The sequence below is a fragment of the Andrographis paniculata genome, unplaced genomic scaffold, assembly GCF_009805555.1.
Source record: "Andrographis paniculata isolate CXL003 unplaced genomic scaffold, ASM980555v1 Contig70END, whole genome shotgun sequence".
Taxonomy (NCBI): domain Eukaryota; kingdom Viridiplantae; phylum Streptophyta; class Magnoliopsida; order Lamiales; family Acanthaceae; genus Andrographis; species Andrographis paniculata.
In genome coordinates this window covers 1,802,928-1,827,673 of record NW_026137607.1, presented here as the reverse complement: position 1 = coordinate 1,827,673, position 24,746 = coordinate 1,802,928, and the positions used below count along the sequence as shown (strand labels likewise).

At 29.4% G+C, this 24,746-nt stretch overlaps 2 protein-coding genes across 2 annotated transcripts; one reads left to right on the top strand and one right to left on the bottom strand.

Annotated features, from left to right (window-relative positions):
* The first annotated feature begins 6,196 nt into the window (after positions 1–6,196).
* Positions 6,197–8,740, top strand: LOC127264357 (acetylajmalan esterase-like). Its single transcript, XM_051293838.1, has 5 exons — positions 6,197–6,416; positions 7,128–7,337; positions 7,913–8,061; positions 8,167–8,452; positions 8,532–8,740. Exons 1-5 carry the CDS (start codon positions 6,197–6,199, stop codon positions 8,738–8,740), a joined length of 1,074 nt encoding a protein of 357 aa, XP_051149795.1.
* A 9,095-nt stretch (positions 8,741–17,835) lies between these two features.
* Positions 17,836–23,209, bottom strand: LOC127264518 (probable protein phosphatase 2C 11). Its single transcript, XM_051294087.1, has 8 exons — positions 22,798–23,209; positions 22,284–22,426; positions 21,994–22,092; positions 21,742–21,900; positions 20,628–20,714; positions 20,100–20,191; positions 18,362–18,433; positions 17,836–18,279 (listed from the first exon to the last, which is right to left on the bottom strand). Exons 1-8 carry the CDS (start codon positions 22,980–22,982, stop codon positions 18,154–18,156), a joined length of 963 nt encoding a protein of 320 aa, XP_051150044.1. The 5' UTR covers positions 22,983–23,209; the 3' UTR covers positions 17,836–18,153.
* Between the last annotated feature and the right edge of the window lie 1,537 nt (positions 23,210–24,746).

Here is a 24,746-nt window from a genome sequence, read left to right as displayed (position 1 = left end):
TAACACCTTAAATTTGATTTTTTAGCGTCTGAGATTAGGAATCTCTAAACACTGTACGGTACATAAAAGGAAATTGATTGGAAAATTAAAATGCTGAAAATTTAAAGTGGTGATCCCCAAATCTGACTTTGCTTTGTTGAAGTTGATTGAAGATGCTTGAAAATAAAAAATCTAAATCCTTAAATATTACTTTCATGGAACTTTTTCACCGGTTGTTAAGATGGTTACAGTCCATTGTGTTGTATCTTTAGCCCTTAGTCGAGGTTGGAAAGTCTTCCAATTAGATGTTAATAATGTTTCTGCATGGAGATCTTAATGAGACAGTCTACATGATAGCTCCTGAAGGGTATGCAGATCTGTTTAAGAAAAAAGTCTGTCTTTTGAAGAAATCCCTCTATGGATTGAAACAAGCTCCTCGACAATGGAATGAGAAGCTAAAGACAGCTATGCTAGAGTTTGGTTTTATTCAATCCCTTCATGATTACTCTTTGTTTGTTAGGACTGTAAATGACTTGATCACTGTTTCCTTAGTATATGTTGATGATATTCGTTCAAGACACTGCTACCATTATTATTATTATTATTATTATTATTATTTTTGTACGTAACAAGACCTTATGTATTAGTTGATTTGGGTATTAAAACTTGTATGTTGTTATACACGAGATTGTATGGATTTGTCACTTGAAAAGTCTATCATGCCCCTCATTTCGAAAATGACAATTTAGCTCTTACCCTACCTTTGTACTGGCTTGAAAAGACGTTTTCGAACCGTCGCCAGCAACCGCCGTCAACCGCCCAAGACGAAACGTTTTGAAACGTCGTCTGGTCGGTTACATCAACCGCCTCGCCAAACGCCTCCACCAGTTCCAGAACTCAAATAGCCCAATCGACCAATCCAGAGACCAATCGCTAGACCAAAAGACTCCTTGGCCGCACCCACCAAGCAACCTGTCCATCCACCTGCGGACCAGCTGACTTGCCTATCCGACCGCAGACCAGCCGACCTACTTTATCCGACCGCAGACCATCAGACCTGTCTGTCTGACCGCTAACCATCCGACCGAGGACCAACCGACCAGACCAACCGACCGAGGACCTTCCGACCTGCCTATCCGACCGCTAACCAACCGACCAGACCAACCGACCAAATCAAACGACCTGACCCACCGACCTGAGCACAAATAATTCGATTACATTTTTGTTTTACAGTTTATATTTCAAATAAATAATGTTTCACTACATTACATTATAGAATAGTCGCGCGGTATACCGCGCAAGAGCGTGTTCTAGTATATATATATCTCTTTTCCGATTAAAAAAAAAAAAAATCTTTACTATTTTTCGGCTTGGCTTATTAAAAAATTTCAATGACCAACAACATTATTGATGATGAAAATATTATTTTCACCAATAAAATATTATGTTAAAAATAATATTTAAACTAAAATAATAATAAAAAATTAATTTCAAATAACTAGAGCCATCAAAATGAGCTGAGCCCGTCGGGTTGGTCCGTTCCGCCTCAAGTTTGTTTACACAGTAAGAGAAAAACAATTCTAGAGAATGGAAAAAAGTCGGAACAGGGAGTCTACTGGACGCGGTTCAACTAGCGGAGACTCTTGGAACAGCTGGAGTAAGAAGTCCCCAAGTGAGCGTATTATGGGGGACCGTCAAGCACATCCGGCTCTGACGATTAATCAACAATTCGAAGTGCTTTTCTTGTGTATTCTTGACTTCCTGATGTCGAATTCCAAAAACCAGCGAGAGGTTTATATCCTGCTTTCCTATTCTAACATACTAGAATAAAAACTAGTGACAGGAGGATAATTATACCAGTTTACTTTGGCCAGAGCTGATTTATAGTGAAGGGAGCCATATTCAAGCTCATTCTAGCGAACGATCCTTGCCTACTTCCTTTCCAACTGATTTCTATCTAAATAATAGAAAGTACGAAAAAAAAAGATTCGCTGTCTTTTCCCTCTTGACTAATGCTCTTTTCTTCTTTGTCAACGCAGAGTCCACTCTTTTTAGTTTTATAAGGTTTCAATTAAATAAGTGTCTGGACGGTTCGGAGAGCACTGAATTAGAATGAGATTGAAGCCATGGATGAAGAGATTCGAGCCATTGAAAAGAATGACACATGGGAGAGGAATTCACAAGAGAATCAGGGGCAACTGTCAGCAGATCCAATCAGGGGTACCCTGCTCTCTGAAGTGAAGGAAGTTCGTGACCTAATAGGAGTGACTGTTGTCAAGCAGGGGCTTGCGTCTGATTAGCTAGTTGGTGAGGCAAGGGCTAAGGCCCGGGGGCATAGTTGATCAAATCGAGAACTTTTAAGGAGAGTTGAGTTGTAATTTTTTAAGCCTGTTAAAAAGCGTGCCTAAACAGGCCAAATCACGTGGGCCGTAGGTTGGGAGTGGGTTAGCCTGCACTGGGATGAGTTAGCCCGTGGGCCAAGTAAATATAATAATTAGTACTCGCACACGTCTTAACTAAGGGTTGTATTCAATTGGGATTTTAATGACTTTTTTATGGATTTTAAAAAGTCTATAGATTTACGTGGATTTAGAAAATTCACAGAGTCTACGTTGAGTTTGATGGATTTTAGTAATTAATATAGATGGATTTCTACAAATTAGATTGAATTCTTTATGGATTTATATGGATTTTGTAGGATTGTAAAATAATTTTTTTCATATATATTAATTATATAAATTTATATCAAACAACAAATTTTATAAATATAATAAATAGTTATTAATAAGATAATATTTAATATTAATAAATAATATATATGTATTTACTTTTTAGGTAAAAAGGTTATATTAAAATAAATAAATAAATAATATACGATTTTTGAAAAAAATATTAAAATAAATAAATATAAATTAACGGTTCAACAAAAAATATATATTTAAATATCTATTTCACCGTTATCGTAATGATAATATAGTGTATTCGATAACTGAAAAGAAAAGACGACAATATTATAATAATATTTTTTAAAATTATATTTATAATATAAAAATATATTTAAAAATAAATCATAATAATTTGCTAATATATTTTAGTTTTAAATTATTATTTTTATTAAAAATTATAATAATAGTAATAAATATTATCATATTATTGATCACATATATAACAAAAATAACAACAACAACAACAATAATAATAATAATAGTAAGGGTAAACTATTTTTTTAGTCCCGTAACTAGACCCTCTTATCATTTTAGTCCCGTAAGTGGAGCCTGTCGCAAACTAGTCCTATAAGTGAAAAATTTTCGCTGTTTTAGTCCTCCGGCGCCGGAGACGCTCGCGTGGCTCGCCGGAGGTGACGTGTCCGCTAGGTCAACAACACCTAGCGCTGACCTGGCGGACACGTGGATTTTTTTATTTTATTTTTTATTTTTTAAATTTTTTTTTAAACTTATTTTTAATTTTATTTATATATTTTTAATTTTTTAATTTGATTTAATTTTAAAAAAAAATTAAAAAATAAATAAATAAATCTACGTGTCCGCCAGGTGTCCCGCCAGGTCAGCGACACTTGGCGGGACACGTCACCTCCGGCGAGCCACGCGGGCATCTCCGGCGCCGGAGGACTAAAACAGCGAAAAGTTTTCACTTATGGGACTAGTTTTCGACAGGCTCCACCTACGAGACTAAAATGATAAGGGGGTCCAGTTAGGGACTAAAAAAACAGTTTACTCTAATAATAATAATAATAATAATAATAATAATAATAATAATAATAATAATAATAATAATTTTAAAAATCCATCAAAATCGGTGATGGTAGGAGAGATTCTTTTCTATACAAAATTTTCACAAAAATCCATTAGAATCGATTAAAATCTGAAAGTCTATGATTGTTGAATATTTCAAAATTTTAAAAGACTTTTAAAAGTCTATTGAATACCTCGGGATTTTAAAAGACTTTTAAAAGTTTAGATTGAATACCTCTGGATTTTAAAAGACTTTTAAAAATTTTGATTGAATACACCCATATTTTAAAAATCCTACAAAATTTATATTGAATACACCCCCTGAATGTATTCTTTTTTTACCATTTTTACTGTTATATTAAAAGATTATTAAAATATGAATGAAATATTAATATCATGATATATTTTAATTTTATAGAAATATATCATTATAAATACAATTCATTTATAAATAATAGTACAAAGAGTAAAAAATATTAAAATCAATCTTGTACACTTTATTTAATAAATAACATATTATTTTTTAATCTACTAAAAAGAGATATTTTTTGTTAAAGACAAATAAAATATAATTTATATTATCATTAGTTTAAATTAATTAATTAATATTATCTACGCTTTGCCTTTTCTTCTCTAACCCGATGTCGTTCTCATTTGTTTTGTTCATTTTCAATTTTTTGTTTTATAATTTTTTTTAATTCTAAAATTTATTCACATATTCATAAAATTAATTATGATTTATTTTAAAATATTCTTTTATTATTAATTAATTTTAAACACACCAACTAATAGAAATATTTAGAATTGAAAATTTTTATACTTGTTATTTTTTAAAAAAATAATTTGTATTATTTAAACTCTATAAACTATTTTTAAATATTAATTACGAAAATATTTATATTATTTATATATTTTTTAATATTTTTAAAAAGCCCGTGGGCTAGCCCGCTTAGCTCGCTATCTGCCGGTGGATTGGGTTGGACTGATGAAAATTTAGTCCACCCCGTCGTGGGTTGGCGCGCAAACAACCTACTTATTTTCGGGTTATGGTGGGGATTATGGGTCAATCCACCCTGCTAACCTGTTTTGACAAGTTTACAAATAACAGTGAACCAAACTCTTATATTTTAGTTTTGAATTACAATAGTTTGAATATAATGTTTTATATATAACTAAATCATCTCTAAATATTATTCTCTCTATTCCACATAGTTTGTCCTTTTTTCTTTTTCTTTTTTTTTTTATTTCGATAGGTCCACATAATTTGTTTTTTCTTTTTTTTTTAGAAATATAATTAGACACTTTAATTATATTTCAAAATTAATAATTCATAATTTATAATTTATTTTTATTTTAATTAAACTATTTAGTTATCTTAATGTTAGCTAAAATGAACAAATTAGCTGGATAGAAGAAGTATATAATAAAAAAAATTGAAACAAAATTTCAAATCAATATAACTATACCTAATTTCTAGTTTTAAGGCTATCTCCGACCCTCAACTCCATTTTTGCAGTTGCTATAGTAAAAATGCAGTTGATCTACAGTAATTTTACTCAAATCATAAACTTCAATTTTTACTCTAAAAATATATTCTCTGTATATTCCTCTTTTATATTATTCTATATAACTTTTAATATTCCTCTTTTATGGATGGGAGTACAAGATGATCTAAATACTTGTGATGTGTTTAGTAATTTGTAATAAAAATATATTATTTGTTCTCATAAAATATTTCAAACAAAATTCAAATCAAGACATTAATTTTTATTTTTTTATTTAAAAAAAAAACATTTCTTTTCATTATTTTATTTCCCTAGTTTTTATTAGTTCTTTTTTTAAATTTTATCTTCAAAAGAAATTCGATTGTCCATTCAAAATTTTGAAATTTTCTACTGTCACTATTAGTAGTATTAAATTCATAGTGTGTTTATTTTGAATTTCAAATTCAAATTATTAAGCCTGCAAGATAAAAATAAATTTATTATTATTTTTTCATAAAAGATCATATCAAAATATTACATCCGTCCTACTCTAAGGGTTTCATTTGCTTTTTGCGTATTAATATTTGAACATTAATTATTATATAAAAACGTAATACAAATCAAGAGAAACTAACAAAAATACTTTTATTGGTGTTTTACAATACTATTATAATGACATATGTAAAAAAAAAATTATACAAATATAATAAATATATTTTTAATGTTAAATACAATGAGATGTAAATGAAACCCTTAGAGTCGGACCGAGCTAGAGAGCATTATTTAAACCAAAATACAAGTTAAAAGCTCAATCAAATCAAAATCAAACAAACCCATTGTTTTTTCCCTATATATATTAAGCCTATGTCGATCAATACTTTAGATCATACAATACTTTTGAGAGAATTAAACTCAAACAAAGACAACAAGATGTCGAACCATGCGCCAAGCCTTGTCTGTTTATTTTCCATTGTAATTTTCATGACAATCTTTCCTTCATCTTTTGTATGTCTTGATCCACTTCGAGGAATACGATGTCCTATAAAATCCATATATCAGCTTGGAGACTCTACAGCAGACACCGGGAATCTAATTCGACTAATTCCTGCAGCTCCTGCGGCTCGCCTACCTTATGGAGAAACTTTTCCACGATTCCCCTCTGGCCGTTGGTCGGATGGTCGACTTATCATTGATTATATTGGTTTGTAATATATGCGCATGCACATATATATATATATATACATGCACGAGATGATTATTGTGTTTAGCAGGTCGAATCAATATAGTGTTGATTTACCTCAGCGAGCACATGCAGTGGCGGAACTAGGATAAAATTCGAGGAGGGGCAATTTCTTTTAGAACTTTAAAAATATCTTTTGATATAAAATGATATATTTTATTTCTCTTTAATTACAAAATAATAAATTACAATATCATCAATAATAATATATATTGCTATAGGTTGTATATATTCATATATATGTATTCTTTGATATAAAAAAAATATATAATTATTTTTAAAAAAAAAAATAATTGAATTATAATTATTGTTTATTTCAATTTTTTTATTATGTATATATCTAAATAAATAAAAATAAAAGTAGAGATAAGAGTAAGGGTGGGGTGGGGCAGCCCACCCTTGCCTTTTAATAGGTCCGCCGCTGAGCATACGTATAACACAGACAGACAACATATGTTACATTATATAAAAACTGTGTTGTATGAATATAAAGTAAGTGTTGAAATCAATTATGTAGTTGATTTATATTATGTTAAGACAAATTGTATGTTTTTTTTTATAGTTATATAATATATTGTCTGTTAGCACACAATGTGTCACAGTAAAGCGGCACGAAGATAAATGTAATGATATGATAATTTGTGAATTGATTTATTACACATATTTTCGCAGCTGCATCTCTTGGGCTTCCGCCATTGAATCCTAACTTGGACAAAAATGCTACGTTCTTCAATGGCGTAAATTTTGCTGTGGCCGGAAGCACGACTCTCAGCCCTAAGTTTTATGCAGCTCGAGGGACCAAGGTTCTACCACTTCCATCACTTTTTGCTCAATTGGCGGCGTTTAAGAAATATCTTAAGAAGATTTGCCTCACTCCAGCAGGTTTGATCACCACAAACAATTTTATATTACTTCGATTGCTTGTCGAAAAGAAGACATGAAAATTATTTTTTTTTTCGAACCTTCCACGTTCCGCGTTATCATAAACTTTACTTTATTTGTTATTACACTTCATTTAATAACGTCATTCTCTTTTATAGTTTAAAAATAATGTTCTTTGAAAAACTATTCACAAAAAACCTAGTAAATTTCAACTTAATCAAATGTTAAGTCACACTTGCTAGTATTGAAATTGAGATGAACAATGTTTTTAGCCAAATATACAATTTCACTTGTAGTAACAACATTTGATACATATTTTTCATTAAATTTTAGGTGATGATGGTTTTGAGTAGAGTTTTACAAAATATAGATAAATATAATGATAAGTTTTGGTGAATTATAAGGGGTATAATGTTATTTACGCTGATCAATCAAATAATTCATCGAAGTTATTTACCCAAAAAAACTTAAAGGACTAGTGACAACAAGCACCATAGAATATTAAGGTTAACCATAACACAAATTCATTATTCTTGCGAAAGTAAAATGTCTTTTTTTTTTTCTTTTTTTACTAGATTGCAAACTAAAGCTCAGAAGATCGCTCGTGTTTGTGGGTGAATTCGGGTACAATGACATTGCATACGCATTTCAACAAGGGAAATCCCTTGCATATATCGAAACATACTTGCCACTCGTTAATGGAGCCATCCTCAATGCGACAAGAGTAATCGAAGACTCAATACTTGTTCAAAGTTTCTATTACATAGTTTATTATCGAAAAAAATATACAAGTGATAAATAATTATTCTTGTTTTCTTCGATTCTTTAGGAGGTAATCCTATTAGGCGCCGACCAAGTCATTGTCCCCGGACTTTATCCACTCGGATGCTTCCCTTTTTCTCTGAGCTCGGCTGATCGCGATCATAGCTTGCTTAATGAAAGAACCAAAGATGAATTTGGATGTCTAAAAGGCTTGAATGATTTAATTCGTTCTCGAAACAATGACCTAGAAAGAGATATAAACAAACTCCGGCTCGAATTTCCTAATGTCAACATACTCTACTCTGACCTCTATAATGCTTTTCTAACACTTCTTATAAAAGCACCCGCTCTCGGTATGTAATAATTTTTTGTCGCGGCGCATATAATTTAAAATGTTTAGTGCTAATCGATTTTTTCTTGGTTTTTTTTCAGGGTTTAACCCAAACACTTTGTTTAAGCCTTGTTGTGGACGCCCGGGTTTTTATCTCACTCTAGGGCCGATATTTTGTGGAAACGGAGACGTACCATTGTGTCCGAATCCGAATGACCATATACATTGGGATGGCATTCATCTAACACAAGCTTCTTATAAACAAATGGCTCGATTTGTCATACGTGAGCTGAAGGCGCAATGCATTTAAATGTTATTTAGAAGAGATATGCATATATATATATATATATGCATCTTAATAATAAATAAAAGAAGTGTGATCATATGTCGAAGCTGTAGTGTGGCTATGAATAATGTAACTGTGTGTACTCATGAAGAGAATAAAACTGAATACCAGAGGTTAGTGAACCTGAATTTGATGGGAAATATGCAATTTCTATTTTTAAATACGCGCAACATTGTTGCGATTATTGTGCTTTCTAATTATAGTCGATCATAACATATAAAATAGGCTAAATTATATAACAACCCGTAAAAATACACAAAATGCATTGTATTTTGTTTATTGCATGAAATTTTTTATGTTGAATTAAAGTTTGCACAAAATACTCTTCTTGTTCAAACTGATATTGTTTGGTTGTATATACGGACCTAAACTATGCAAATTTTATACAAATAAAATAAGTAAAATATATTAAATATTCATTTTTTAATAAAATAAATAAATAAATAATTGATCAAGACTTTCATTTTTACGGTTCTTGTAAAAATCAAGATAAAAGTTTGTCTTTGAAACTTATAAAAGGATTATTTATTTATTTCAAAAAATATTATTTAATATATTTACCTCTTTTATTTGTATAAAATAGAATTGTATATACACCCATTAGTTTTGAACTAAAAGAGTATTTATGCAAACTTTAATTTAAGACGAAAAAAGTTTCATATAATAAATAGAATAAGGGGTATTTTAGTTATTTATTTTAAAACATAAGGAGATATTATATAATTTACACTATAAAATATATACCAACAACATATGAAGCATAAATTGACAAAAGATATATATAATATAATACAAATACAATATATAAACTCACGCATATATATATATATTAGTAACTAATTTTTATAAGTTTATTATCTAAAACGAACTAGTTATCTTCTTTTTTATAATGTTGAATCCGTGGTCTTAACCCAAGCAATTTAAACTAAGCTAAAATTTAAGGTAAACTCAAAAATATATCTCAATATTGTTTATAATGAACCTCCCATACAACATCATCATTACTATGGATTGTTTAATACTCTCTCCGTCTTATCTATATATTCATATGTTTTTTATACGAAATTTTAGAAATATTAGTATTATATTAAAATAAAGTAGAAATAAAAATAAAAAGATTAAATTAACCCTATTAGTATTGTATGATATAAAGGTAATGACATTTGTATAATATATTGTAAATGAGAAGGATATTTGTAATGTTAGGTAGATAGTACAATTACTAAAAATGAAATATATACTTTGTTATGGGACGGACCAAAATGGAAAAATAGATAAATTATTAAGTGACAGAGGGAGTATATCTATACGGGGCTGTCTTGAACTTTTTTAGGACCTTGAGCAAAATTAAATGATAGACCCTATGAACAAATTATTTTTTTTTTTTTTCAAAATACTATCAACGAACAATACGATAATAAATTCCACTAAAATAAAAATTATATTAATTATATATACAATAAACGAAATATATGTGTCCCGTCACGGACCTAGTTTGTGATACATATGTTGACCATTATAAAAATTTATAATATTTTGACTATTATAAAGCCAATAACTCAATAATAATAATAATTACAAATTCTAAAGGCAAAGAATATAAGCGTTAGAAAAAAAAAAAAAATTGATAAGGTTTATTAGAATTAGAATTGAATTGAGTATATTGTAAAAAAAAAAAAAAAAAAAAAAGAAAGAAAGAGAGATAAAATTTAAATTAAATTTTAATATATCTAATAATAATTATGAACTTTATAAATATTTATGAATTCCAAATGTGAGAAAAATGAGATTATAGAAAAATTCTGACTAGAATTTAAGTTTAGAATTAAAATTAAATTAGGTAATTGTTGAGAAAATTATGGTATAAAATTTAAAATAAATTTTAATATATCTAATAATAATTAAAATTAAAAAATATGAGCCTCTTTGAAGTAGGGCCCTAAACAATTGCTCAAGTTGCTCATGCTAAAAGTCGGCTCTACTTCTACACTTAAAACATTGTTAGAAAAATAGATACAAGATTGACACGGAAAAATTGGTGTGATATGGCATGAACGTATCCAAGTTATCAAAATTATATCAATATAAAAAATATATATATATTATTTTAACAGCGAAAAATTATCTAAATAGTTATTTATTAAAAAAATTATGGGTAAGTTATATAAATTTTATTGTATTTTACTAAAAATGTACAAAACACGTCAAACCCTTTGTATTAATGAAAAGTTTGCATGAAACATCTTCTTTGTTCAAAATTGATGTTTGGATTGAAACAAATATCTAAATTACGTAAGTTTTATACAAATAAAAAACGTAAAATATCTTAAATAAATTTTTTTGAATAAAATAAATAAATAAATAAATAATTGATCAATTATTTATTTTTATAATTTTTATAAAAATCAAACAACAATTTGTCTAAAAAAATATAAAATGAAGGATTAATAAATTATTTATTTATTTATTTAATGCAAAAAAAATATTTAAGATATTTTACGTTTTTTATTTGTATAAAACTTGCGTAATTTAGGTCTTTTATTTAGAACTAAATATCAGTTTTGGACAAAAAATGTGTTTCGTGCAAACTTTACATTAACACACGGGGATTTCACGCAATAAATAAAATATAGGATGCTTTGTGCATTTTTACTAAAAACACAAAAGAATGTTATATAATTTACCCAAAAATTATAACTAAGGCGCAGTTTTCAAGGCTTTATTACTTGTTCATAAGTATTCACTTCATAAAAAATTTAATTCAAAAAGTAACATGGACAAGACTAATTGGTTGGCATTCCAAAACCATCAAAACTGGCTCAAACTACATTTGTATTTATCAGTACCTTGAGGCTAGGAATAACCCTCAATTAGAAGATAGACTTCATAGAGTGCATTGCTACTTTTCAAGCCGACCAAACAGCCATCAACTGAGTTTTACAAAAAAATTTCACTGGTATCACAATATATATAAAGTTAAAATAATAATAATGATAATAACAATATAAAATTATTTTTGTATATTTATATTTTAAAATATAAATTAATTATTTTATTTGGATTGAATTTCAATTATTTGAATATTAATGACATTTTAAATATTAAAATTTAAACAGTTCATTTAAATTTTGGGATAAAGATCAATTTCAAATTTTAAACGGCGGCACTCCAATTTTTTAGTGGTTGCATAATTATTAAGTTATAAAATTTCATTTTGGTGATATAAAAATAACTGGTAGGAGGTGGTTGTTGGGATACGAAGCTTGATTATATCTAAAATCTAGAGATATGATTTGAATATTACATCACGCATTTTAATAAGTGTTGTGTGTCAGTGTACTTTATAGTAAAATTTTTGACTTGGCAGTGCCACAGACGTAGATAATTCTGATCGAATTGAGTTACCAAATTCTTGTATTTTTGTATCCTTATTCGTCTCATCTTGATTTCCTAATATTTCCGCAACAGTACCACCACCAGATATAATGTAGATCCGCCCCTGCAAACAACCCTCGACAAGAAGATTATTGAGCTAAAGACATGATAGCGAATAACTAGAGGGCATAGTGACTCAACTTTGGAAAGAAGTGAACTCCCAAGGCCAACGAACATATCACGAGAATACATGAACTTTTGGAGAATGCTTTGTATTACTCGAAACTATTTACAAGTTCGATGAATGTATAAATAAACTCACTCTTATAAAATGCATTTGCCCCTTGCTCATTAACAATAGAGATCAATTCGACGTAACAACTAATATAATCCATTGGTAAGATCTAGAGCTTCTAAAAGATTATATGCAATTCTATATAATTATAGAAATGTCTCGAATTTTCTGAATCCTTTCAAAGATTTTTTTAAACTTTATCCATTGGTTCGTCGTTTCTCAGCCCAATTTTTGGCTAGAAACAAAGAAAACAAGATAGGTGATGCAACCTTCGATGTTACCAAGAATGCTAATAAATATCTAAAAACCCTATAGTTGGAATTTAAATTTTTGGAATTTAATTTTTTAACATCTTTTTTAATTCAATGATCTTGAAAATTTAGGGAGGTTTAATGCCTAACTAAAATTAAATGGAGTGGATCCTAAATGCTTAGCTCAATTTTAGGCTTGTCGTGCTTAGGGTGTGCCTATTTTATTAAGATTTATGAACCATTTCCCACACCTATCTTGTGTGGTGGCGAAAATGGTTAAGAGTGTTGATTGACATTTAATTAATATTGTGCATACTACACATAAAATATAGACCGTTGTCCAATCTAATGATTAATCAACAATTCAAAGTAGATTAAACTTCTCATTTATTTTTTGCACGTTAATATTTAAATATTATTTATTAGTCTCTCCGTCAGTCTCTAAGGGTTACATTTATCTTTTGCGTCATTATACTTAACATTAAAAATATCATTGTATTTGTATATTTTTTTTTTTTTACAAATGTTCTTCTATTAGTATTATAAGACACTAATGGAAGTATTTTTGCAATTTTTTCTTAATTTGTACTACGTTTTGATATAATAATTAATATTCAAATATTAACACGCAAAAAGTAAATGAAACCCTTAGAGCCGGACCGAGATAGTATATCAAAATATAGTACAAATTAAGGATATAAGGATATTTCAATACTAACAACAATGACGCCAAATATAAATGGAAAGTTCCGTCTTGGACGGAGTTAGTATTTTTGGGAAAAAATTATTTTTGGTCCCAATATAACCAAAATTCATCAATTGTAGTCTCAATATAAAAATCTTGTCAAATTTGGTCCCAACATAATCAAAACTCATCATTTTTTGTCTCAATATAATCAAAACTCATCATTTTTTGTCTCAATATAATCAAAACTCATCATTTTTTGTTTCAATATAAAATTTTTATCAATTTTAGTCCCAATATAACTAAAACTCATCATTTTTTGTCCCAATATAATCAAACCTTATTTTTTTTTGTATCACCGCCAACAAACCAACGGAAAATGCTAGCGTTAAAAGAAATAAAACCTTATATTTATATTTGAAGAAATTGCACAATCTTGCAAGTTCACGTCAGTATTTTCCGTCGGTTTGTTGACGGTGGGACAAAAAAAAATAAGGTTTGATAATATTATGACAAAAATGATGAGTTTTGGTATATTGAGACCAAAAATGATGAGATTTTATATTGGGACCAAAAATGATGAGTTTTGGTTATATTGAGACCAAAAATGATGAGTTTTGGTTATATTTGAACCAAAATTGATAAAAATTTTATATTGGGACCAAAATTGATAAATTTTTATTATATTGGGACAAAAAATAATTTTTTTCCCATTAAAATAGTATTTAAATCAAAGTCTCAAATTCAAACCAAAACCAAACAAAAAGATCTCATTAAATAGATTGAATATGATTACAACAATATTTTACAAAAATATAATTGTTACCATCAATCCAAAGCGCAACTATGATTAACTAAAATTTGAAGTTCAAAGTATGTTTCGCCTAAGATTTAAAAGTCTCAAATGAAAGACGGCCCAAATTAAAGTCCAACAAACGTGCTTGGTTATTGAATTTGTGAGTATAGCCCAAAATCGGTAAGAATTCATCTGAAAAGCAAATAGGAGAGCCCAACCCTAAGTCAAATAAAACAGTTTAGGAAAGATAAAAGAGTTACGGCTATTAAGAAAATTTATGAAAGGACCCTTAGGGTGTGTTTGGTTTAAAGGACGAGAGACGAAGCGAGGGGAAAGAATATTAAAATTGTAATAGTATGTTGTGGTGGTAAAAAATAGTATTTTTATATTTTGTTAGATAAGGGAAATAAAAAAGAAAATAGAATTATTTTGCATTTATAATATATAAATAAGAAAAATAAAAGTATTTAATAAAATTTTATTAATTTATTAGTAAAACATATATTCCGACACAGTAGTTAATATAATATGCTTTGTTTTATATTTTGTGAGTTGCAATTAAATTTTTGTTTGCATTATTAGCCTATTTCATGATAGTAGTAGTGTATAGAATTCTCATTTTGAGTCGCAATATAAATCAAGTCGCAAGTATTTGTGTGTAGGTTTATGTTCTATACATGGGCAGATGTGTATCACAACATTACATGAACCTAACAAATCAACATCATTTACGTATACACAAACTATTAACTTAGACCATATTTCATCGAAACAAAATAGTTTCAAACAACAATAACTCAAGCCAACACATTACAAATACAACATAGCCTCAAACAATAACAACACAAGCCAAGCCAACTCTCATAAACTAGAACAACTCAATCCAATATACTTAACCTATAACATAGGTTCAAATAACAACCTAAGCCAAATCCCTTAAAGTACATCAAATTTTCAAATAACATACAAAAGATCAAGTCAATATACCGGTACTACAACCTTGGATCAAACAACAATAATTCAACACTCGGAACACAGAACACACATATATAGTCACCAATATTACCAATCGGTCAAAGCCAACCTAGCAGGTGAGTTGGTGGTAACTATGACTACACACACGAAAACTAGAAAAACGATATCAACAACACGTATATTAAATAATACTTCCTCCGTCCGCCTTAAAGGTTTACATTTACTTTTTGCGTGTTGCTCTTTAAATATTAATTATTATATCAAAATATAGTATAAATTAAGTAAACAAAACAAAAATACTTCTATTAATGTCTTATAATACAAATATAATGATATTTGTATACAAACTTATACAAATACAATGATATTTTTAATGTTAAGTACAATAACGCAAAATGTAACTGTAAACTTTCAAAGTGGACTGAGGGAGTATTAAATTGTCATGCTCCTTAACAAAGCCTACTTGCACCGCTCAAGGTCTACTATATTTTAGTTGTAGTATTTTAAATTTCTCCTCTAATATATTTATCTTCTTCATCCATTTGTCTTGTTGAACTTCATCAGCAGTGACATCGATAACATTTTTTCTTTTCTGAAGATTGTCGAGCCTATGGATTTTACATACTAATGCATTGATCGCTTCCTTATATATGATAGGGGCTTTCTTATCCCACTATTCGAACACATCATAGTAATTTCCACCATTCTACAAAAATTATGTTAATTCACAAAAATTCAGCTTCAACATAAACTTTAAAAAAAAAAAACGAAAATCAAGTTATCTCATACTAAGATTACTTTGTGCTCTACGATGCAAGCATATAAGCTCATTACCATATTTACACACCAACTTGAGAATATCCTCGACCAAGGACTCTGAAATCCACAGATTTCTTAAGAAAATCATTCAGGATGAAAATGTCGATATCATTTTGCAATAATCGGGATGAAAATTGGTCAATTTGGTCGGCAATGGAGCTCGATTTCAGATGGCGACAGTCGATTGGTGCTAGGGCTTGACTGAAATCGAGTGAACTCATTGCCTAAGTTGGTATAACATAGTCATATGTCAAGCACGTATTAGTTCTGTCAACAGAACTAACTAATTACACCCTAATTAACGGTGTGACTAGATTTTGCGCTTATTAGTAATTTTTAGGAACAATTTCTTCTGCAAAATTAAAGATATATGAACACGGACTGAAAACAAGTATTAGGACAATAATTATGATCATCCCTATAAAATATAAAACACATAAATAGAGTGGAAATGGTTGAGCAATCCATATTTTTTTTGCCAATCCTTCTACTATTTTGCAATATGTATCTGTTACAAATTTTAAGCTTTTGATGTATTTCAAAATTTATATAGGTTACATCTAGAGCTGTTAACGATCCGATCCGAGCCAAGCCGAGCCAAATTTTAAGTGTTCGTTAACGTTTGCGAATAAGGCTCGTGTTCGTTTATTAAGCTTTCGAGCTTGTTTGTAGAGTTCGAGCTTGACTCGTTAACAATTTTTGTTGTTTGAGCTCGTGTTCGTGTTCGGCTCGTTTAGGCTCGATTAAGCTCGTTCGGGTTCGTTCAAGCTCGTTTGTCTTATTTTTTAAAATTTATATATAAATTATAAAGAAATTTTAAAATTATTTTATTTATATATTTTAAAATAATATTTTTATTTATTTATAAATTATAATTTTATATGTATATATAATATTTATAATAAATTTATTAGTTAAACGAATCATTTGCAAACAAAGCTCGGGTTCGTTCGTTAACCAAACGAGCCTGTTTATATTGTTCGACTCAATTCGTTAACATTCGCGAACGAACTTTAATCAAGTCGAGTTCACATACGAGCTCTAGTGACATCACGTTTTCGTTATTGCACGAACAGATCAATAGTTCTTGCCAAAAAATAATGCAGAGAGAGAGAGGGGCCCATGCAGTAAGATGCAAGGTGTTGCTGGATTGAACTCATCGTCACAATAGACCCAAATATTTGCTGTGCGTCTTGTTACCAGTTGAATTTTAAGTTGGAAGTAATTTATTGAATTAAAAATTAATTTATTATACAATATAAATATAATTAAAAAAAATTAAATATATTCACATTTTTTAAAATTATATTTCAATATAATATATATCTTATGAATATCATTTTGTAAATAATAATTATTTATAATTGACATATATTATATTTTTTAAATTAAAAAAAAAATGAAATTGAACTGTATATAAATATATTTATTTAATGAAAAGGGATAATAATAGAAAAATTTGAATGGTACAGCATGATGTACTCCGTCTCATGTAATATGGGTGTATGACTGTAGAGACAAGAATTTAGGTAAAGTATAATTACTAAGTAATTAAGAGATGTATTATTAAGAGATGTATTAGTAAAAATAATTATTATTTAATAAAAATAATTATAGAATAAGATTAAAATAAATAAATAGTTTAATTAAAATTAAAAAAATTATAAAATTTAAAATTTAAAATGCGATTAAAGTCCAAGACAAGTTACGTGGGACAGACCGAAATAGAAAATAGAGCCAAATTATATTGGAGGGAGAGAGTAATATTTAAAAAAAAAATTAAAAACATAATGACTACAGAAGTTTAAATTACAGTCATACACATCACAGTGGGACAGAACTAGAATCAATGGCAAAGACAGAAAACACACAGACAGCTTTATTTTAACCACTTTATTCAATTAAACCAGGGAAAGAAGCAAAACAACATACAAATTGTTCTTGACAAAACAAATCCAATCAGAGAATTGAATCGGGTTCATATATGGTAGTCATTTGTTTCCAACCCTTTCAAAGATTATTGTCCACAAGGACTAAACAAACTAATTCCATAACTTACACTACCTGAAAACTTAGGCCTGCAAATTTTATGACCCAACATAAAAAAAAAAAAAAAAAAAAAAAAAGAAGAAGAAGCTATAACAAGTAACCGGATAATGTAAAAGTTGTTGTTGTCTGCTGTCAGTTCTCGAAACGAGCTACTATGCAGGTAATGTTGTCTGAACTCCCTCGAGCATACGCTTCTTCAATGAGTTTTCGTGCAGCTGCTTCAGCATCTGTGATATCTTGCACGATATTCACAGCATCCTGAATAAGAAACACAGATGTAATCAATTTGGATTGTTCACCTCGGCAGAAAATTATAAGCTTGAAATGGAAATAGACTAACCTTATTTGAGAGAACATTCCAAAGCCCATCGCTTGCAACTATGATGAACTCCACCCCATCGACCTCTTCTTCCTGAGGAAGCGGAGAGAACAGCCAAAGATCATAGCAACTTGGTTTCAAATGAAATGGCAAGATAATAGAACAGCGTAGAGGATATTGGGAATAGTTAGGGAAGTAGGTAAACATATATACAATACAGAGACTGTTTATGCTGATTTGATCCAGTCAGCACGAATCAGCTAGTCCGAAAGTGCATGCATATATATATCACAGCATTATATTGTATCTTGTAAAAACATACGTTTTGTAATTTATATATTATATTGTGTTGTATATATATGCTTAGTATGTTGTAATCAATAATATACAATGTTATGTGAAATGATGTCATGTCCTATTAGAATATATTTTGTATATTGCATTATCATTACATGTCAAATATATGTTGTAAGGTCAAAGCAGCAGATACAGAACCGGTCCAGTGCTTATACATATAAGGAGAACAAAAGCAATCAGGAGATGATACATCTAGTTCACCTAGTGACGTGGCCATCCAAGCTCAAGAAAAAAAAAAAAAAAAAAAAATTATTAAAGATGAACTTGCTAGACATTACAATTCTTTTGTATCCGACTCAAAAGTCACCCAGCCGTGTCATACCGGGGCCAGGGTCACAAGAACCAGGACTTCGAGACTAAGACAATAAATAATTAAAAAAGAATCTCAACGTTACCTTATTATATACTACCTCCGTCCGGTTTTAAGGGTTTCTAAGAGTTTCATTTACTTTTCGCGTGTTAGATCTTTAAATATTAATTATTATATCAAAATGTAATACAAATTAAGAAAAAATTGTAAAAATACTTCTAATAAAAATATATTTGTACAAAGAATTATACAAATATAAAGATATTTTTAATGTAAGTACAATGTAGCAAAAGGTAAATGTAATCCTTAAAGGCGGACAGAGGGTGTATTACTTTTTATTATAAGTTTTCATATAATAAAATTCTATAACTAGAAGTTTCCTTATAGTTAGACTATTTTCTTTATTATTTATTGCCTTTTATTTTCCTCAGACCTCCTGTCTATATAAGATATTTTCCTCAAAGACCTCCTCTCTGTATAAGATCCTTGTCTAATAGAGGAGAGTGAATCTTTAATAAATTTTCTTTATTGTTCCCTCTCAATATTTGTCTAGTGTTAGAATGTGATTTTCTTCTACTTAGATATTCTTTGGAGTAATTCCATCGGTTCGTGGTCTCCAATCCTTTGCAGTAGGAGTTAGCTTATTGTTTGTGTTTTAACTATGATTTTGATTTAGGTCCGCGACTTATTCCCATAGTTAGTTATCATCCATATTAATTTACATTCTTTGCACTAACGATTTCTTCTTTATTCTCCCTTATTTCACCTATATTTTGAACCATTGGTTCTTTATTGAACTTTGTGACTAATAAAATTATTATGAGCATAATTATACACGGTCATGCCGTGTCACGTAGACAAAATTCTTGTAGTTGGAATTTATTCAGGCTAGATGGGGTTTGTTTATTTATGATTTCAAACACAGATTTATATTATTCAACCCGAACGATTTTCAAGAAAAATATGTGATTTTCTCTAAAAAATAAAATCATATCAAAAAACTATTTAAACAAAAACTCAAATTAGTATTTTGATACTTATCCTAGAATATGAAAAAAATTTATAAATGACTGAGTTGAAGATGAGCAGTACCTGAATTTCAGGCTCAGCCACTACATATGGCCTAAGTAATTTATCTCCAAATGCACGAGAAACAGCAAGAACACCGCCAACTCGCCATGTCCCTGACAAAGACAGTATAGATCAACTATATGATGAAGGAAAAGATGATAGCGAAACAGACAGTAGCTTTCAATTCAAATCTGCAATGTACATTACATTGACTTCTAACAAGAAATCCAACACGACAAAAACATTTTCTTTCCGACCAGGTTTAGTGACAATTGAATTTACACCAGAAATATGGATGTCCGGGATAACTGCAGTCTAGAGGGGAAGATGTAAAATTATCCTTAACAGCCATCATTATGAGAAGAAACAAAAGGGTTTTTAATTTTGATTACTACATTATTTCCTCAGAAATCTTTGGCTGAAAACATGGCAGTTTATTACTCATGAAAAAATAGTACAGCAAGAATTCCACATAACGCATAATATACCAATATAGTCCCAAAATGTATAATTAACAAGAGTTAGATAAATCGGCGAAGCCAAATGTACCTGCCCAAACTATGAAACCTCCAGCTTGTTCTATCCTTTCTCGTTCATCAGACCTATCAGGCTTGTGGTCGATAGACAAAGGAACAGCTACATAAAGCAGTGAGAGCGACCATCAACAACTTGAAAAGCATATGTGACTTTAGTTTCTTCCAAGGACATTATAATCCACAAGGACCACAACTATAAGCTGTTCTACTTGGCAAATAAAAGAAATTGAGCTATATATTTAAGTTGCAACATTCATATAGAGAAACCTGTTATCAATGCCACGCCTAATAGTTATTTTACCAATGAAAATAATTGGCTTCCCATAGAGTTTTATGTCACTTTGGAGTTAAAAATTTTGTGGAAAAGCAAAAAAGCGAAATTTCCTTACGGAGCATTTCAAGTTCTCTCAATGTTTTGAAAACAAAACTAGCATCAAAATCCAAACAAGAATTTGGCGTCAATTCCAAATGGGGTGTGAATGCCCACTAGGGCCCAATTAAAATATTTAATGGCTTAACAATAAAATCAAAATTATGGGAAGACAACGTGAAGAATGCACGACTATTTAGTGACAAATCTATGTAGTTTCATTATTTTGGCATAAGAGTATTGAATACTTTAGCACTTACATGGGTCCAATATCAACAATTAACTTCAAAACGATACAATCTTATCGTACACAGCCTCTATCCTTACCTATAGATACAATAATTGAAAATTAACTCTTCCCGACCACTGATAAATATGTTCATATGAGCTTAATATGGGTCTTAATGAACATAATATTATATTCGTTGATTTATGATTGTGACATAAAGTAAGATATTTTAGATATAGGTGAGTTGAACACAATGGATATTTCCAACCAGCCCAAGCAATATAAGCCTAACAACTTCAGCAAGTTATTGTAATAAATTACATACCTATTTCATTATTAGCCAACCAACTAAGGACGACATATTTGGAAATTTAGTTTATTAGATAAAAAGATGCATTAGAAATTTAAAAGGAAAAAAAAAAAAAAAAAACAAGAGAGAGAATCATCCTACTCATGATCTGAGAGAAAGTTACGTAAAGTAATCAGTGCGGAAAAACGGTGAAAAGACACTTTCGAAAGATATCAAACCTGAACCGGCTCTACATGCAACAACTCTAGAATCTCCCACATTCGCAACGAAAAGTTTATCGTGTACAAGAACTGCAGTTGATGCAGTTGAACCTGCATCCTTCTGCTGGTTCTTCTCCTCATTAAGGTAGTCATCATCCGTCTGTCTAAATGATTCAACTGCAACCAATAGCCTTTCACATTACTTAGAATCCCGTACAAAATTGTTAATTTCATATGCATTTTATGGACTTAGATTTCTTAAATTCATACCAATAGCTGCCTTGGTATCTCGCATAAACTCTGGGTGGTTGCTTAGATTTTTGAACAGATTTTTCTTCAGGTACTCCGCAGTTCTGAATCCACCATGCCCTGATATCAAACAGTAATAAGATCAATTTGTGTACACTTTCGAATTATTAAGATGAGACAACATGTCAGAGAAATAAAACTATTTTAAGAGATTTATGAATATTCTGATGATATCATGCAACATTCGATCAAGAAACGACAAAAAATGAGAATTTTAATGCAGTAGCTGTCCAACAAACTGCGAGACATACCGTCGAAAACTCCAAATAGGGCAACTGTTTGACCATTAACTTCTGAGACACGTATCTCATAATAATCCTCCATGGATGCACGTTTACCCTTGAAACTGGAATATCCATAAGTAATCTTGCCCTTTTTATCTCCTGTAAGAAAGCTGCAGCAACTCAAAAGGGTTAAAGTCATAATTAAAACGACAACCACATTCTTTCTAAAATGTATGACTCAAGAAATTCCTTTAATCCCAACAAATGTTTTCTCACACACATTTCAGATTCTAATTCCCTTTATGCTTCTAAGAATACCTATCATCATTCCGCAGCCACATAACCCTAGAACAGATCTCAAATGTTTTACCCAAACAACAAAGACCAGCCAAAAATCGAGCAAATTAATTAATCAATTACCAAAATGGCCAACAAGATCGATCGAGCAAATTAATAATTAATCAAGCAACATTGAGACATATACATATGCATACATACATATATATATATATCATCTGGAATTTCAGATTACGAAATGCACCTCTTTCCACCGCCGCTGACGAGGGCATCGCGATCTGGGAACGAAAGCTTCGCAGTCGGCGCCGCTTTGAATTCCTCAGCCACCGACACCTGCTGGGCTGCAGGAGCCTTTTCCTGGGCACCAGAAGATCGCGCCTCCGCCGGCGCCGGCGATGGTGATTGGTATTGCTCTGGAGCAGTGTTCATCGTGCATTCATTCAAAAACAGCCTTAATTTGACGAGAAATTGATCAACAACGGCGTTGGAACTCAGAAGATTCTCCTCAATTGATTCATTCGTTCATCATCAGGCGCCGAATCTGTCTGTCTCCTCGCGACGAAAATCGCAATCTTGATGGGGAAGTTTACAGCGTCGAACTCGAAGCACCCATTATTAAATGGCTAACCGCAGCTAAGAGTACGGAATAATGCATAATTATAAGCAAAGGATATCTTTTTGTAATAACAACCCAATTCTTGTTTACCTATGTCTGATTTTATATTCATTACAAAATTAAAATTTTACTTGTTTTTTATAACAGTATAATGTAGAGTATTACTCTTTTATGAAATTATTCGCACCGTCCGTCCGTAGAGATATATTTATATTTTGCGTTATTGTACTTAACATTAAAAATATTTTTATATTGGTATAATTTTTTTTTTTACAATTGTCATTCTATTACAAGACACTAATTGAAGTATTTTTACAATTTTTTCTTAATTTTTACTGTATTTTGATATAATAATTAATATTTAGTCTTTAAAAAAAATAATTTAAAACTGAAAATACAAAGGATTTGTTCATGTGATAGGATTTCTATAAATATTATAAAATACAATATATATATATATATTCATATTCATATAATATATTTTATTTTTATTTTAACAAAAAAATTCAATATAAAATATTATGGAGGTGGATCAGCTGTTTGAATTTTTTATTTCAGCACATGATGTTTTAATTTAATAGTTAATTATGTTATTAAATATTTTATTATTAATTATTTTTAATACTTTTTTAGTTCCGGTGAAAGAGTGCCGATTGCTTTTTATAGGTAAATTTTTGAATATTAGTATTATATTGGATTGTACTAAAAAAGACAAAAAATACCCCTATCAGTATAGTGTAATATAAAAGTAATGGCATTTGTGTAATATATTGTAAATTAGAAGAGTATTTATTATGTTAGGTAAATAGTACAATGACTAAATTAGGAAATAGTAACCTTGTTTTAGGACAGACGAAAATGAAAAATGACATCCTTTCAATGGGAAAGAGAGAGTATTATTTTTTTATTATTGATACAATTTTATGTTTGTCTTCGAATAATTATTTTTTTACACATTTTTATTTACTATTTTAATATATTTGTTATTGTTAGTAAATTATGGTTTAACATTTTAAATTTAAGTAATTAAAATTATTAAATTTTTTTATTTTTTTATTTTTTTAAATATATTAACTTATTAAATTTTTTTTAAAAATATAATTTATTTTTATATATATTGAATTATTGAAAATACTAATAATAAATTAATTAATATTTAATATATATATATATTAGACGTTTGCTTTTTTATATTTTATATTATTTCAATAAAAAAATTATTAGAGTATTTTTTTAATAAAAATATATTAATTTCTCCGTCTCATATTTATCTATATATTTATTTTTTACACGAAATTTTAAAAATATTAATATTACATTGAGATATAGTATAAATAAAGGTAAAAAGACTAAATTAATCTTATTAGTATTATATGATATAAAGGTAATCACATTTGTGTAATATATTGTAAATTGGAAGGGAATTGTAAAGTTAGGTAGATAGTACAGTTACTAAAAAAAATAAAATAGATACTTTATTATGAGACGAAATAAAATGAAAAAAAAAATGATAGATTGTTAAGGGACGGATGGAGTATTATTTTTTACAAAAATATGTAAAAATAGTAAAAAAAAAT